This window comes from Plectropomus leopardus, chromosome 16 (genome assembly GCF_026936395.1).
Source record: "Plectropomus leopardus strain MGB_pleo_1.0 chromosome 16, ASM2693639v1, whole genome shotgun sequence".
Taxonomy (NCBI): Eukaryota; Metazoa; Chordata; class Actinopteri; order Perciformes; family Serranidae; genus Plectropomus; species Plectropomus leopardus.
Window position 1 is genome coordinate 21940646 of NC_142191.1, and position 17981 is coordinate 21958626.

Here is a 17981-nt window from a genome sequence, read left to right on the forward strand (position 1 = left end):
TCATCAGGCAAATAGACTTGGGATAAATTCACTGTTTGAAGTTAAGTTCAAGTCCTAAACCTTGTGTCTCAAGTCGTGAACAAATGACCAAATCAATGCCATTTTGTGTTTAAGCGGAGTAACAGCTAGAATAGTAAATTTACAGAAATAATTAAGGCCTTATAAATCTGTATGTATATATGTGTGTTTTAATACACAAATACTGACCTTCAGTGCATCAGGTATTGGACAGGTGACTCTTTAACGTTAAATACATTTTCTTCATCTATAGCCCCTTTCACACATGTGGTGTAAAACTTCCGATCACATATATAAATCTGCAAGTTTTTTTACAGTTTAACATTTACACCAGTGCTTTTGTGGGTAATTTGAAAATAAAAAACAATACAAGATATCTTGTATTCCAGAGCAAAAACATCTCCTCACCTGCCATGTTTCTAAAAATAAAAGCAGACGTCTTCCGCTGCATACATGTGCATCTGGCCTTACCTTATCTTCATCCTATTGTGTCACTAGTTGTTGTTAATGTCCGAGCCGAGTTGCAAGTCTTTTTTTGATATGTATATTCGAAATTTTCTTTCAATACAAACATAAATTATTTTCATGCAAATTGAGGTCAAAATAACCCTAGTTGAGAGATTTATTTTCTTTTTTTCTTTTTAAAGATTATTTTTTGGGGCTTTTATAGCCTTTAATGGACAGGACATTTTAATTGTGAAAGGGGGAGAGAGAAGGGGGGTGGCATGCAGCAAAGGGTTGAGGCCAGAATTGAACCCACGGCCGCTGTGGAGAGGACACAACCTCTGCACATGGGATGCAGCTCCATCCACTGAGCCACCAGGTGCCCCAAGTGAGAGATTTCTATCACAGAGTACTCATTCTTCCTCTTCACCCTGATAGGTCCATATATTTCACATAAGTAGGAAATGGTCCCCAGAACTTTTCAAACATACCCTGTTGTATGTAACACTTGATCTAGTCCTCATAAAAAATATTGTGATTGATCTTTTGGCAAGCAGGAAACATATCTATCATTTTTTGTTTACTTTTGGCAGACTTATGGGCATTTGAGTATCACCCTAAAATAAAACCCAAGGGTCCACTGGAATGTGTTTTGAGTTGCAAGTCTTTGAATTCTGTCAAGACAGCAAGTCAAATTACAAAATACGTGATATAAAACTACAGGAGAGACACAAAGTCAGATTTCCTTTTTCTTTATTGTTTGGACACATTTTCATTTTTTAATTTTTTTTTTTACAAATTATCTTGAAATCAGATTAACTAAATAGTTGATATTTCAACCCCAGATTATGAGGGTTGTGTACTCTGTTCTATTTTGTACAATATGATTATGAGTTTTTTCTGTAGTAAAAGTGCAATTATTCCATGTTTTGTACTATATTTTATGCAAGGGGTCCTGAAAACCAGTGGGCTGCCAACAACACAAGTTCTGTAGTTTGATAAAAGAAAAATCAAAAGGGAAAACAGAAAGTGGTCTCAACAGACAGTCCTTCTGGTTTTAACTTTGCATTGTCCCAACACACTTAATATTTAGTCAACACACAGCTGCAGCACGCTATTTTTACTTTACTCTTTATCACTGTAAAATTATCCTGCCACTGTTCTACAACTCTGCCGTATGGTACCACTTTGTCTCTGCTGTGAGTCGAGCGGAGCATCAAACTGCTGTGATGAATTCATTTAGGTTCAAAGCTTCACTTGAAGAATCAATATAAGGCAGTGCAGGGAAAAGGTATTATGTTATCAAGGTTTCCACCACACCTCAAACAATGATCCAAATTTAATGACTTATTTTTGATCTTGTGGGAGTTTTTGTGCTGCGTATCCTCCCTTAGATCAATCCACAGGATATCTAGAAGTAGTCCAACTATATCCCATTTGCTTTACTAAACACAGCTGGGTTTCATGTCTGCAAACGTATAATTTACTGGTTTTTTCTTCCATATTTTGCCCATTTATAGGTTGTTGAGAAATGCTTTCTTGAATCAGGACTTGGCTGGGTTTTAAGATCTTTGTTTTTAAAGTAGTTTGTTTTTAAAGTTCAGCTTCTTTGAGTAAAATGTTCATTAAAAGTATGAAATTTGGCTTTCTAAAAGCTGCAGATACCTTATGTTGCCCTTTATTCATATTACCCCATTTTCCAGTCACTGCCCCGCAGTGTTTCTTGATCACATCTCCCTGAGTCATTGTTGCTTTAATGCGGCCTCACTGCTGACATCAATTATAACTTCATACAGTCATTTGCTTGGCTCAGTGTTTGATGTGGCCTCTCTGTAATTGTCCAGGGCGAAGACGGAGCAGACCATGACAGTCCAGAAGAGGGGACGCCAGCGAGCCCCCGCACCAAGCGTAGAGTGGGTCGTCCTGGCAGGAAACGCAAACAGCTGCTTCCTGTGAGTACTGTAATTATAGGCTGTCGTCGGCCTTTTATACCCCACACTGTGGCTGAGTGATTGATTACCTATTCACCTATACAAAATCTCCCTGTCTAGCCTGAAAAGATATGTTAAACATGTTCTGTTTCCAGGAACACTTTTGCTTCACATTAATGCTTTCACACCTGCGAGCTGCTGAGTGGCAGTTTGCTCAGCTTTTTTTTTCTAATAACACATAAATCTGAGGACACAGTGTCACATTTGAGAGTGTTTGACAGATAACGTGACAGAGCACTTGCCACTTCACAGCAGCTTTTCTTGGTTGCTTTTCTTTTGCTTGTACATGTTACATTGAGACTTTTTTTTTCGCTAGCAGTGTGTCTTAAGAACAGGGATTCCCCTTTGTGTTGACTGTTTTGCAGGGCTGAACAGTCAGTGCATATACTCTCCCTCTCAAAACGTAATGCTAGCTTCATTCCCTCATAATTTTTTATTTGTCACTCTGGCTCCATATCCCGTATTTTCAATGGACTTGCTGTTACCACTTTGCTTAAGGCTGAAATTTATGAAAAAGTAAGATCTATCAGAACTGAACCTCAAATGTTCTATGAGTTATGATAACATTGTACTCACTAAACTAATGGCCGAATTTGCAGAGTGTGGCAACAGTGTTAAAAATAAGTCAGACGGGGCTACAAGCTTGAGCAGTCAGACAATCAGACAGGATCAGAGTCTGTTTGTCAAATTTATTTGGAGGAGAAAACAAATTTAGGCCACAAGGATGCCAGAGTGTAAACCTCCACCAACTTTGACCTGCCATGGTTGCTATTGTTTTGTGACCTTGTGGTACAACGAGAAAACATTGCAGGTTTCGGTTTTATCTCCAAATGAAGTTGTAGCTCACTTTGCAAAGATATTGCCTGGTTTTCATCTTGTTGATTGTTTATCCCTTTGTTGCCCTGTGCCTGACCTATTTTTTCTTGGTTTTACCACATATTTTTTGTTTTTCAAATCCTGTTTGATTGATTTAAAAATTGTATATTATCAAGAATATATCTATTTAATTAAGTGTCATGTGATGTTAAGATACAGTATTTTGCAAGACACTCTTAAAGGTCCAGTGTGTAAGATTTATTGACATCTAGTTGCAAAAATGAAACATCTCTTGTGTGCCAACCCTGCTGGCACCAGACATCAAAAGGATGACAGAAAGATGTTAAAGTCTTAAGTCGGTCAGATATTATTTTGATTGGAGTGAAAATTGGGTTGATGATTATTTAAATGTCTAATGACGTTAGACTTGCACATTGTGTGAACGTTTACATCGTGAAGTTCTGCAACCTTTGGGACTTTGTTCTTCATATCTTACGATTGAATGTTGTTATTCTTTGTCAAAATGACGTTGGCAAGAGACGTTTGGAAGACGCTGGATGCCTAACAACACAACTTACAACCGACATAATATTAACGTCATCTATTGTCAGTATTCTACATCAGTTGACGTTGGCATTAGACATCTTAACATTCAATGTCGGTCACCTGAACTCACAATCAACGTCGAAAGACATCGGTGGCTAGTTTAGAAGCGTGTAGGATAACTACAGTAGCCAACGTTAAAATACAAAAAATGTTAATGGCCCATATGTAGATATGGGCCATTTACATTTTTGTAGATGTAAATGGCCCTGTTCCATATGTAGATATTAATGGCTCATTCTAAGGTAAGACTGTGAAGTACTGTATAGTGAAGGGTGTTTGCAGAGAAGTATTAATTGTGTTCTCAGCACCTCTTTATGGTCTGTCCCAAATGCTTGGACAGAAATTAGGAAAGGGGCTTTGAGGTTTTCTGCAACCTCAGCCTGGAATTTGTTGCAGAATGACTTGAAACTCAAGGAACTGGTGTTGTTAAATGTTGTTAAATCTAAAATGACAGACATTGAAGCAGAGTCTATAGGATGTCGATGTTTTTAGCCTGTTTGGTTGTACAACTGACTTCCAGAAAGTTCTTTTTTGACTCATAAATAGTTATCTTTTAATGGAAATTTTAGTGCCTGTGAATTGTATTTTGTCTCCCTTTGTGCCTCTCTTTGCAACTTTATGTTGTCACTGGTGACTGTCGTGGCCAGGTCTCCCTTGATAAAGAGATTCTTAGTCCCAATGGGACCAACCTGGTTAAATAAAAGTTAAATGAATAAAAAAAATGTATACCCACCACTTTTTCTGACTGTTAACAGAAAACCCACCTATCAGCCAAAAAGCCTTTAGAATAAATAGGAAAAGACACCCAATTCCTCTTTAGTAACCTTCCCATCTACTTAGTACATCCACCTCATCAACTACCTAACATCACTGATTATAAACTAATAAAAACACAGTTATCAATATTATATTCCATTTTTGGCAATAGATGCCCTTAAATCCTACACACTGGACCCTCGAGAAAAGAACTACATATAAACAAGATCATCACAGACACAATTCAGTCAGTTCTGTTTTCATTTACCATTCATGAGACCTTTACATAGACCTAAAATAATGAGAAGACACAATAAACCCAACTAGTTCTTCTAACTCAACATTCATTCAAAGAGCAGAATTAAATAGCATGTTGACAAAAAGTTAGATCATGTCGCTTAAGTTGCTGAAAGCCCTGTGTATTGAGAGTTTTTGATTGATAACTGGTCACCAAACAATAACAAGCTTTGATCGCAGGACAAAGTATTAAAACTACAGAGCAGCTATAATGGACTGAATGTGAAATTCATACCTGCTCAGGTGCTCTTGCTGGATTTTTCTGCTTTGCAAATATACATGTTTATCAGCAAATGTGGAAAGTAGAGAACTGAGTACTGTTTCTTTAAAACCAGGTGAAAGTGTTATTTACTTCCTGTGTGTTAGCTTGACTTTTGGGGGTTTGAACTGGCAGCCTTCCAATCACCATTCACACCATTATTACTGTCATGACACCAAACTGGATAGTTTTTCACTCTCAGTGACTTCTCCTCTATGTTTCTCTCTCCATTCATCCTCTTATCGCTCACCTTGTGTGTGTTTTGTGTGTGTGTATCTTTGTGCTGACTGAACTCTGTGGTTGAATCAACAAGTCAATATAGCTGATCAAACAATCCGAGACAGAAAGAAGTACCGCGTGAACTGTGAGAGGGTGTGTGTATCATTATGTGTGTTATGTGAGACTGTGTGTATCTGTGTGTGTGTGTGTTTTAAGTGGCAGTTTGTGTATCTGTGTGTGGGCGTTCATGTGTGCAGGAGAGCAGGTCTGATCATGCTTTGATGTCTGAGCTCTGACAAGGTAGGCAGTATTAATGTGGGTCCTGTCACACATGTTCACTCATATAACACACATGCACGTATAAAACACACATGGCTATAGATAAAACATACTATGTGTGACGTGCAACAAAACGTTTGCATGTTAGTAATTAGTGTTTTTGTTCTGCACTGTTTAAGAAGCACCATCAATCAGAGTTATACACAAATAGTACTTGCGGCAGTAGTAAAGGTGGTAGAATTGCTGAAACAGTGGTAATGGTATAAGTAGAAAAAGCAGTACCCAAAGTAGTAGAGATATTTTTATTAAAAGGTAAAATAGTAGCTGTAGTGATAAAAGCAGTAATATTTATTGAAGATTTTGTTGTTGTAGCAGTGATATTGGTACAGGGGTAATTGCAGTAGCAATATTCATAGTAGTGCCAGCTGTAGTGGTAGTTGTAGAATAAGATGACAGTACTACCAGTAAAAGTTGCAAAGAAGTGGTAATGGTAATAGTATCAATAGTAGTGTTGAAAGCTAGGGTAATGAGAGTAGCAATAAAAGCAGCAATATTGATAATAGTCAATCAGCAGTCAGCAGTTTTGGAAAGAGAATAATATTAGCACTAAAGGTTTTAGTTGTAATAACAATAGTAGTAATAGAAGTTTTTTTTTATCGTAGTAGTAGTGGTTGTAGTAACGATAGTTATGTAATAGCTCTAACAGTAGGAGTTATCAAAGTAGCCATTCATTTCTTAAAAGTATAATAGTACAAGAAATAGTACTAGAAGAAGCAGCAGTTGCAGTTGTAGGAGTAGTGATGATAATATTGAAAGTTGCATAATGTAGTAGTGTAATAGCAGTTGAACTTTTAGTCGTAGTGGCAGTAATGATATTGGTGTCATATTTCTAAAAGTAGGAGTAATCGAAGTTGTCCTAGTTGTTGTTGAAGTATAATAGTACTAGTATTTGAAGTAGTAGCAGTGTAGTAGTAGTAGAAGTAGCAGCAGTTGTAGTACTTGTGATAATAATGTTGTTAGAAGCATAATAATGGCTATAATAGTACTCCCAACAATACTGGTGGTGACCTAAATGCAGCAGTAGAAGCAGTACTGGTAGCAGTAGAAGTAATAGCACAATTTTGTTTATTGTAGTTGTATTTGCATTAATAGCATAGGCATTAATTAAAAGTAGTGCTAGTATTAGTAAAAGTTGCTGCCGTGTTAGTGGTACTATAATAGTTGTTGTAGTTGCAGTAGTTGTAGTGGTGTAATAGTAGTCGTAGCAGTAGTGATCATTGTGGTAATAGTGTTGATTGTAGGATAATAGTGGCATTATAGTTGTAGTAATAATACCAATCATAGTGGTAGTAGAGTGGCAATAGTAGTATAATAGTAGTAGTATTTGTATAAGTAGGACTATAGTAGCAGTAGTAGTAGCCATACTTTTGGTAGTAGAAAATATTTAGTTGTCATATGTTTATCAGTGATGGTAGTACTTGCAATAACAATGAAAGTTATAGTGTAGCAGTATTATTACATCTTGTAGTTGTGGAACAGACCTATAAGAGGATCCTCACTCCCAGCGAACAGTATGTTACCCATTAACACACACACACACACACACACATGCACACAAACAAACAGACACACACATTGTGGAGTGTATCCAGGGATAGAGCCATTGTGTGGATCTCAGGGTGGAGCTGTCTAACTATAGAGAGCAGAAATGGAGAGGGAGGGAGCCTCACTTTCTCTTCTTCAGTCACTCGTTCACCTCCATCACAAGTCATCACACACAAACACAAAAAACAACAACAACAACAAAAAAAACCCCAACTATTCTACATATTAACTTGATGGTCCTTAACTATTTTAAGCTTCCATTCTTTTTCCTTTCCTTCATTATTTTTTCTGGCATCTGTTAAGTTGTATTCTTTTTTTTTTTTGCTTTAAAGTTAGGTGTCACTCACTTCCTCTTTATTCTTTCCTTTCTCCCTCTTTTCTCTCTCCTTTGTTGCTACCAGAACCATGTGTGGAGCAGCTGGTGGGGGTTTTTATGCGTGTGTGTGTGTGGAGCGCTTGTGGCTTTTGCTTAAACATTTTAGAGTAGTTTGAAGTACAGTAGGACCAAAGAGATATATTGGCAACTTTCCCAGCATTTATGCAATGCTATGACAATCCCATCACAGTCACAGTCAGTTAGGATACCAACTGATAGATAATAAAACCTTTTATGCACCCTAATAACTAGATTTTATCCAGAGTAAAGCTGGAACTGTCACATGAAACCTAAGATCTTAGGCATGACTTGATAATCAAAGCTCTTAATTTGATCCTGGCATGTGTGCAGCTCAGTCTGGTCTCTTTTGGTGTTTTCTGTGTTGCGCCCAAACCACAAAGGGCATAGAGACATGCCGGAAACTGTGGCTGTGTTTGCAGAGTTGGACAGACAGTGTCATGACTTGCGGGTGGTACATACAAAACTTACTTTCTTTGGCCTTTTAATCTACAACTCATGCTGCAAGCTTGTGTTGAGGTTCTGTATGCCTCTTCACAGTCCTGTACAGTGTTACAAACCACACAGATAAACAAACTTTCTAATAAATCCTGTAATCACAGGTTGTTTAGGAGGTCGGATTACTGCATACACTGTAAAAACTTGAATTAAACCATCGCCCTAATCTGTGATTTCACGGTCTTTTAAATATGAACTCTACTATAAAAGTAGTTAAATAATTTGATCTAATGTGTTTTTAAAGACCTTTTTTGGTCTCTAGCCTTTTCTCTGTCATAAGTTAGCTTCTCCAAATTGAGTGTCTGAGTGTGTCAGCAGAGATCAAAATCTGTTTATCTCAGCATCTAGAGCCAAACTTGACACTAAATTAGTGCTTTAAACTAACTGCAAAGTCTAAATATGGTAGGTACCTTAGAAGTAGTTGACAGTGCATTTTTTTAAAGAAGTTGTCTGTAAAAGCTGACTAGTTGCAATACTTGTGAAGTCAAACATTTTTTACTAGTACTTATTCTTTATTTATATGATTGTTGTTTTGTAATTATTATTTTTTAACTTAATATAAATAATATCTACACAGAGACTTAAACAGCAATTTCAAAATGCTGTGTGTGGTGTGGAAAAAAAATCCTTTTTTCTTCTGTTTGTTTTTTCACACAGATACCTTGTGCTGTGGGAAATTATACATGGCATTTATGAACATAACTGTGTGGTTCATTTGAAGTTCATTTGAATTTCTTTCTTTTTAATCTCTTTGTTAAAAAATATATATATATATATATTGAAGGTATTTCATCACTTGAACCCCATAAAGCACTTCAAGCACCTTGTGCAAACTGCAGCTTCCAAAATGATCACACAGTTAAATGAACACCTCTCTAAAATAGTTTAAAAAAAAAACCTGAATGTCATATTCATTTATCGCAGGACTGTTGTATTAGACTGCATTAGTTTGAGTTAAGTGCACTTTATACATTGGTGGAGTGTAGTTGAGATGAGACTAGATCAGTGCGTATACATCTGTCCCCACTTTCCTTTGTACTCTTTGAAGATAATTGTAATTCTGTAGACTATGCAAGGAATGGTAAAATTAATCAGTAGAGATGGCAGTCTGTAGGTAAATCGAATCAACTTGTTTGTGATTTTTCGCCACAGTTAAGTAAGATTACAGCTTTATCTGTATTTGCTTTTGCGAAATAACTTTATCATTAGATAGCTCGTATACTCAGTTAACCTAGAAACTAGCGATAGCTACTTTTGCCAACATGGCCACAGCAGCTATCCCTAGTAATTCCAAGTGTTAGCTAGAAAAACTGAAGCAAACTAAAGAATTGTAATTAAAAACATAAGAAGTCTTCAACATGAAGTTGAAGAGTAAAAAAAAAATGTAGCAGAAGTTGACTGTGTTTTTTTTTTCTGGCTGATGATGTAAATAAAGTAGGACACAGAGCAGGCTGCATGCTCAGTTTATACTTTATGTCCAACATAATCTGGACGAGATTCACATCTACTGTGTCGTGAACTAATAACTGAAACATATGTGTTACTTCTATCCGATATTGGAAACAGCTACAATACATTTTGGCCTATCATGCATTTATTTGCTATATTAAGTTAGTGTGACTGCTTATTTTATTATTTTTGGTGCACTATTGTTTTATGGTTTGCTACATCCTGTTCCCTCTTCAGCCTCCCTTTGGGTATCATCAGAGTTTCATTCAACCTAAAAACCGTCCTTGGTTGGATTGCTTTACTGTGCACACAGCTCAAGTTAGAGAGAGTAGAGTCAGGTACTTTCCACACTGTCTGTCATTCAAAGATCAAGGTTAGATGATGAGAAAAGAGGAAGTGCAGAAGTAGTTTGAAAAGGTGAAAGACAACAAAAACCACCAGTGAACATGCACGAGGTACTGTCTGTGTTTGTGTGTGAGTTTAACTCTTAAGTGCAATTACTATTCTCTGCACCCGAAAGTGTTACAGTTTGTTTTTCCTTAATCTTTAAGTTAATTCTCTCAACACAACTTTAAAGCTGCATTAAGCAATATATTTAATAGTCAAACTAAATGATTCCCTGTAATGTGAATCATCACTGTAACCTGCAGTTGCATCAAGGTCATAGTTTTGGTTCATCGGCCCGAATGACACCCAACAAATGCACCTGCTCTCACAAAAGGAAGTGTACAGTCGGCTCACACAAACCGGCTGTACACTTCCTGTTTAGCGCAAAATGGCGAAGAGGCGAAGTGGCTGAAGAAACGTCGAACATATAGCAATCCAAAGACATTTTTCTCAGGAGCTGAATTGAATTTACATTCGACATGTGGCCAAAAAGATGACTGCAAGTCCAGATTCCTCTGTTTCTGCTGAAAGTGTAAGTAGTCAGTTGTTTGCTTAAAAGTTAGCTGTAGGAGTCTTTTAGCCTCATACTGTAATGGTAAAACATTGCTTAATGCAGCTTTAATTTCATTTTGGGGAGGGGGGGGGCCATAAATGTACGGCCATGTGTTCACATCACGGGCACGTGATGGTACTGCATGTGCCCATGTGCACTCATTTTTAATTTAATGTTAAATGAAGGTTCATCCTGGCTAATTCATACCATCATTTTGATTGTTTTGTGCGCACAGTTTTAAAAGTCATCTGAGCTAAGTTATTGTAGTAATTTGGTGTTCACAATTTATATATTTCAAAGCTGCTGGTTGATTTTTACATAGCAAGCTTTACACTGATTTCAACAACTTAACTTAAGGGGTGGAACATAGTTGACTGTTTTAATTCATTTAGTTTGAATGTTTTGTGTATTTTATGTTTTCTGCAATTAATTGAGATTTATGGATGAAATGCTATAAATAGAAGTATTATTTTTTTATCTTTCCAGTCAAGTCACTTCACTTTTGTTTCAGCAGTTCATTTCTCAATGTTCCTCAATGTTTAAATGAACATATTTGTTTATCTGCTGTGAATTTCAACATTTACACATTTTTACAGTTAAAACACACCTACATGAGAACTGATATAGTAATGATCTCATTCTTATGTAAAGCATTTTTGGATTGTGATGTGCTGCTTATTCAGTAATACATTGCAACGTTGTTAGTTAAAAACACAAAAATAATATTTATAGCTGAAGGGCTCTACTGTCCTCCGTATGCAGACTAGGGGTGGGAATCACCAGAGGCCCCGCAATACAATACAATACAATACTATCACGATACTTAAGTCACAATTCAATATTGTTGTGATCTTAATTGTGTTGCATTATGCTAAGTATTGTGAAAACAAGTACTGCAGTTTATTGCTTTTTGTTAATTGCAAATTTTGTCCCAATAGTAAAACTTTGTCAGCATCTGTTTTAACTTAAAATATATTTTTTTATTCTTTCTAGTGCAGCAGGAGTTTAGTTTGTATTTGTTATATTGATTAATTATATAATACAAAAAATGATACTTGGCAGCCGTGTACCGATACGATATTGCCACACATAAATATCGCAATACTATGTTGTATTGATTTTTTCCCCCAGTCCCTAATATAGACTGAAGACATTAAACACTCTGTTACCACTCTTATTTTTACACAAAAGCATGAACACATTAATGAAAAAATAGACATTTTTGTGTATAGGTGGAATATTTTGGGCACTAAAAAAAATCCACCTACTTTTTAAACCCTTGTTCCTGTTTAAGTACACAGTGTTAAAAGTGTGTGTCGGTGTAGTTAACTTTGTCCCGAGGCCGTTCTGGTCACCTTTTGTGTTCTTTTCCTTTTACAGGCCTTCTCACCTGCTCATTACAGCCTTTGTGGGCTTGTTAGTGCTAGCTAGCGTAAGCACAGCCTTTGAGCTTGACATTCACTCCTGCTCTCCACTTTCTAACTACCAATCTATAAAATCTGTCGGCCTGTCAGTGACATGCACACTCTGAAATCTTGCTGGCCTCTCAGAGCAGAACCATGATCAGAGTTTAGCGTTGTTAATGCTGGTGAGCTAATGGATTAACCATTGAATTAGAGAGATGAGAGTACACAGGAGATTGTGTCTGAGTGCATAATTAAACAAACCGCACACTGTCATCTCAATTTTTTGCAGTATAATTACGATACTTTGATTGGAAAGAATAAAATGATTTTCTAAGCTTACTGTAGCTTATAGGTTATTTTGCATTAAATGTAATTTAATACTAGGAGTTTTTCCCACATGTGCTTATTAACCATTAGCACTGTTAACGACATCAACAGCACTCCCCTTCTTATCCTATAAGTGTGTGCGTGTGCGTGTGTTAATGGGAGCTGAGGGTGTTTATTATACTGATTTAATGCAGACACACTCTGCTGGGTGTACCTGCTCTGCATTGTACTAACAAGGGCAGACTAATAGGTATGTGCTTGTATTGCAGAAGCTCTTTGATTGTGTGTATATGCATGAGTTTGTGTGTGTGTGTGTGTGTGTGTGTGTGTGGGTATGGTTATTATGTCTATGTAGTCCTTTGATGAGTCCAGACGAGGGCCAGCAGCAGTTTTCTCAGACCTAGACTGTGCTCCGTCTGTTTCCCAGGAGATGGCGACCTCTGACCCCTGTGCAAACGCTCCCCCAACCCCGCCTGAGGAGCCGGAGCCCTCCCCCTCCCCTCGCAAGAAGCGTGGGCGTCGGAAACTAGAGCAAACCGAGAAGAATAAGGGTATAGATTTAATGCAAAGTCATATAATTGTTAATATAATATGACTTTGGTCATATATACAGCAATTAAAATGTGTACTTTATATACAGAAACCACAACAGCTAACTTCCTGACATTTTAGCTACTTTAAGAATGTGAAAAGTTACAATTATAATGTGGCTAATTTAAAAAAAAAAAAAAAAAAAGGTCAAATGACTTTCAGATTGCAGTGTTTGGGGGCATTTCAACTTTTAAATATCGATGCCGGGGCAAAGTGATGAAAACCATGACTTTACCTCCTCATTAAACCTCTTGTTAAGTCTGTACAAATGGGCCATTTCCTGAAACTTTTCTTCTCCTGCAGACGAGCCAGATGACAGAAACTGCGACTCCCCGAGAGAGGTGAGAAAAACAGTTGCCACCCTACTTCTGACGTTTTTTTGGGTTTTTTTTTTTAACATTAAAAAATAAAGACAAACCCTCTCTTGTAGTACAAGCAGATTTAAGAGAAAGTATATAATAACAAGCTTTTTTCTGTGTATGTACATGCAGGGTGAGACTGGCAGGTTGCGGAGGAGGCCAGTCCCAAGAGTGACTTTCCAGGCTGGAGATCCATACTACATCAGCAGGAGACAGAGAGAAGAATGGCTCAGCCGCTGGAAGATGGAGGTGGGAGAGAAAAAGGTCTCTGTCTGTGTGAACTTATAGCTACAGTAACATGGCTTTTATTTTTTTGCTTTGGAGCTCAGAGTAAAATCCACAAATCAAAGTTGAAAGATAATCATTTTTCACGTAACGCTTCAGATTGCATTCTCATTTTGGAATATCTTTGCTCTACAGTGTCTGCTGCATATGTGTAATTGGCCCATTATAAATTTTTTAATAGGATCTGTAGATGGATGCTTTGTATTGTAAAGCAGCCAAAACATGAACGAAGTTGGAACTAAGTGGTCAAGTAAATAAGAAATCAGCCTTAACAACAGAAGTGTATTGTGCTCAGCGTTGGACATTATTGCTAAAAAATGTTGAATATTAGCAGTTAAATTTCATGTGTCAGGGAACCCAATTCATGTTTTTGTTTTTTTTTAACTTTTATTAAAGTCCGGGTAAAGTGTTAATTAAATGTGTTCTGAGTTTGTCACATCACAGAAAGATGTGTTATTAAACACCTGACCTAATTTGAATGACCAAAAACATTGCCAAGTATGTAGAATAAGGTCTCAAAATCATGAAAAAATGCACAGTATTCTCTGATCTGAAATGCTGGGGGTGTGTCCGCTGGAGGAGCAAAGGCCACGCCCCAATCGTGGGACTATGTTAATAATGCTTCTGGTGTTTATACTGCTACATTGTCATTGGCGGGTTATGCAGAGTATAGCTCTATTGCATCATCGAGTTGTGGTTTTAGGCCTGCCCACAAAATCTTAAAACAGGAAAATGATGAAAAAAACAGTCAACTGCCTAACTCCACAATTCAGCACTATATAGTAAAGGGTCTTTGTAACATGTTTTCAACGATCAGTTCTCAACATTAATAATGTATTTTGAAACAAATCACTGAATTCACTTTACCCGGACTTAAAAGTCCCCCTTCATTCTAAAAAGTCTTTTTCTTATGTTAATGTCCCAAAAATGTCTGACCTTAATATCTGCTTGTATCAGTGCAAAATTTGTCACTAGAGATGTGTTTTCACATTCCTCTTCTGAAGGGGGTGATGTCTGTGCACTTCCCTAAATCTTGGATTGAAATGTACCCAAAGGCACAATAAATTAGGCTTCCTAAAAAAAAGTCTTAAAAGGCATTGCATATATTAGTCTAAAAATAAGGCCTTAATTGGTATTAAAATGTCTTAAGTCAACCTTTGAAAAGTCTTAAAAACACTAAGACATGAGAAGTAGGATTTATGAACATTTTTTCTTTCTGATGTTGGATTGTAAAATGTCAAAACAATTAATAACATCTATTTGAAAAATATTTATATACCAAATGCCTTTTGCCTTAATGTCACTCAGATCAGGAAAGCGTAACCAAGAACACCGACCGGCATAGCTGTCACTGTACCTTGGATGACATATGGAAATGCAATTTTTAATAAAAACTGGCCATTAACCAAGATTTCACCACATGGCTGAAACCAGCACAAGGCAAAGCATACAACATTTGGGTGTATTTTATGCAATATCAACTTATATATTAAAGTATAAATTTGTCTGGAGGGGGACTTTAAATGTATAATAAAACTACTTAATCAATCAGCCTAATATTTTGTGTGAAAATGTATGGGCATATACTAACGGACCACATCTTCAGCATATATAACAAAGCTGTAAATCCAGCCCAAAAACAAACATCCAAATATAAATGTATATGTTTTTCAGCAATGATCACACTCTTGTTTTGCAGTCTTCCTGCCCTTCTCCTCTCTGTAGAGTTAATTTGTTCACACTTGAAGGGAGTGGACTTCCTTTCATACAGACACGCGGTTGGCTGGTGAAAGATGAGTGTGTGTTCTTTTAATTTCATTGGCTGTCTGCAGTGACATTTACACAATGCTCGACACGGTGAAGTGGCAATAAATGTGAAAGTGGTGCTTTGCCTTTCAGTGGCTGTCATGCACCATTTATATATTTTTTATAAAGAATTCGACTTAGGTTGATTTTGACATGTATTGCCCTTGAGTGCACCAGTGGTACATGCAGCACTCCAACATTGCTATAAAGACAGTGTGTCTCTACCCTTTTTTGACAGGGCTGTGGGGGACAGGTACTATTTAGGCAAACAAAGTCATGTCCTCAGTAACATTTCTGGAAATCTAGGGGGGGTTACTGACATCAAGTGGAGTCTACGTTTATATTTTTCACGTTACCATTTTTAAAGCAGATCTTGATATTTGAACTGTTAAGAAAGATTGAACTATGAAATTAGTTTCCTTTTTTAAAATATTCACATAATTTTACAGAGGCTCTCCAGAAGGAATCTAGACTTAATTTCTTAAATCCTAACTTTTGCCCTGTCACTAACTTATTTTTCTACATCTTTCTTAATTAGAACACGGCGTTAAGGTGTTTCAGTTGACCCTCGAGAAACCACGGCATATTGTGTGCAGTCGGCTTTTGGTGGTCGACTGTCACGATCCATTTTACTTCAATTTGCCTCTTTATTTTCCGTCTAACCTCAAGTTTTTGGTCAAAAATGTTTGACCAAGTCATAATTCCAAGTTTTTCAAATTAGTTGAGCGACTACACAATTTTGACTGGACCACAGAGGTGAGGCGAGCCCTATAAATGCAAAAGTCTGTCAGTGACTGAGTCAGTGATAAAGTTACACCATCAGTCAAAGTGACTGATGACCTGAATATTGGTGTTTTCTCATTGGCTGTTGCTCTTCAAAAATAAATAGGCCCTGACAGAGCCGTTGTATTACTAATTTTCTGTAACTAGTGTAGCATGACAGCCCTGTGGAATTAGCAAGATAGATAGCTAACTATCCAGCCGCTACATGAATAAATTAAACAAAGTAATGCTTCGTTCACACACTTATGTCACAGAGCAGGAAACTTTGTTCGTTTTATTTTCTGTAACTGATGTAACGTTAGCATAACACCATGGTGGAATTAGCTAGCTTACTAGCAAACTAGGAAGCTGCAGCCAAAATGGCAGTTTTGGAGACAGAAAAGAGACAATCACCTCATCATTTTATTCGATTTTATAGAAGAGGATTTAAATTTACCTGTTGAGCAGGAACATAACTGATGTTGCTCTATGTTTGCTGGAAGTTTAAATAGGCAAGTGTTTGCTAAAGAGTTTGCCATAACAACACAAAAGGGTGTTGTGTTGACTGTTTTTTTTTCTGCAAAAATAATCATTAATAATTACATTATTCATTTATTATATAAGATTTAAAAAAGATGCTCCCACATTCATGCACATATATGTCTAATATAAATATCCTGCACAAGTGTACAGAGAACACACAATAACACACTTGAGAAAATACTGTGCTGCTATGTTGTAACCTATAGAAGCCATGAGGTGTGTGTGAGTAAATGTCAGTAGATGCAAGATAGCGTGCGTGCACAAGGAAATGTAAAAGTGAAAGACCGAATGAGTGAGAGAGACAGGATGTGTGCTTTTGTGGTCATCAGAGAGAAACTCATTCAAGTTGATTGACAGACGTTGCTGGCTGAAACACACAGGGATGTAGGAGTGTGTGAAGTAAAAAAGGGGTGGGAGAAGAGAGAGGTTAATAGATCAACTGAGTACATGTGGCTGCAGTTTCCTCTCTCTTTTGTTTGAACTTGTTCTGTTGCAGTTTGATGGATACACAGGTGTCAGACCTTTTCATACCTATTACCACTGACCTTAAATATATTTATAAAGTATACTTTTATATCTTTGATGTATCACCAACAACAGATCTACATGACTTAAATTAAGACTATAGTTTAATCTGAAAATGATATATATATATATATACATATATATTAATACGTATACTAAACTGAAGGATCTGAGTACTTCTTCCACCACTGTGCGTATTTGAATCATGTGTTAACAAGTTGGTCAAACTGATACCAGCTTATCTTCTGAATGTTGCATGCAGGCCAAACAGCTGGAGACAGAGAGGGAGGTAGCACATTTGTCACTTCCTGTTAAGTCCTGTCCCTGTCCTTCCTGTCTAATTCATCGCCTACTCTAAAGCTATAGTTGATGTGCTGTGTGTTTTGCATGTGTGTCGTGAAAGAAACTGAGACTAAAAGGTTTGTTCTTCTTTATATAATTTTTTAAAGAATCAAAGGAAGGAAGGAAGTTTAACAATTTGGTCAAAGCAAAAACAGGAACTGGGCAGTAAGAGAAGTACTCAAGTCCCTGTCTTCAGTAGAAAGACCATACAGCCCATAAATTCAAAAATACTTTCAACATTCAAAATCCTACTTAAGTCAAACTGAAGAAGTATCACCAAAATGTACACACGTAACAAAAGTATAAGCACTCATTCTGCAGAAGAATGCCCCCTATAAAAGATGTGGCATATATCATTAATATTGTTAGTATTGATGCAATAATTTCTAAGCACATATGGTTGGTGTAGCTGGTTGAGGTAGAGCTGATACTTTATATATAGCTCTGCCACATGCTCACTGCAT

At 36.9% G+C, this 17981-nt stretch overlaps 1 protein-coding gene across 7 annotated transcripts in view; it reads left to right on the forward strand.

The window, feature by feature from the left end:
* The window catches only part of LOC121955594 (DNA (cytosine-5)-methyltransferase 3A-like), a 67037-nt gene that overhangs the window by 13676 nt on the left and 35380 nt on the right, over positions 1–17981 (forward strand). For 4 of the 7 annotated variants that reach the window (XM_042503620.2, XM_042503623.2, XM_042503622.2 and 1 more), the window contains exons 3-6: positions 2307–2414; positions 12732–12855; positions 13199–13236; positions 13387–13503. In XM_042503620.2, the coding sequence (XP_042359554.2) occupies positions 2307–2414; positions 12732–12855; positions 13199–13236; positions 13387–13503 (387 nt within the window). Of the gene's footprint in view, positions 1–2306; positions 2415–10361; positions 10551–12731; positions 12856–13198; positions 13237–13386; positions 13504–17981 lie in introns of those variants that run through there. The other 3 variants (XM_042503626.2, XM_088089460.1, XM_042503625.2) reach the window with 2 other exon arrangements.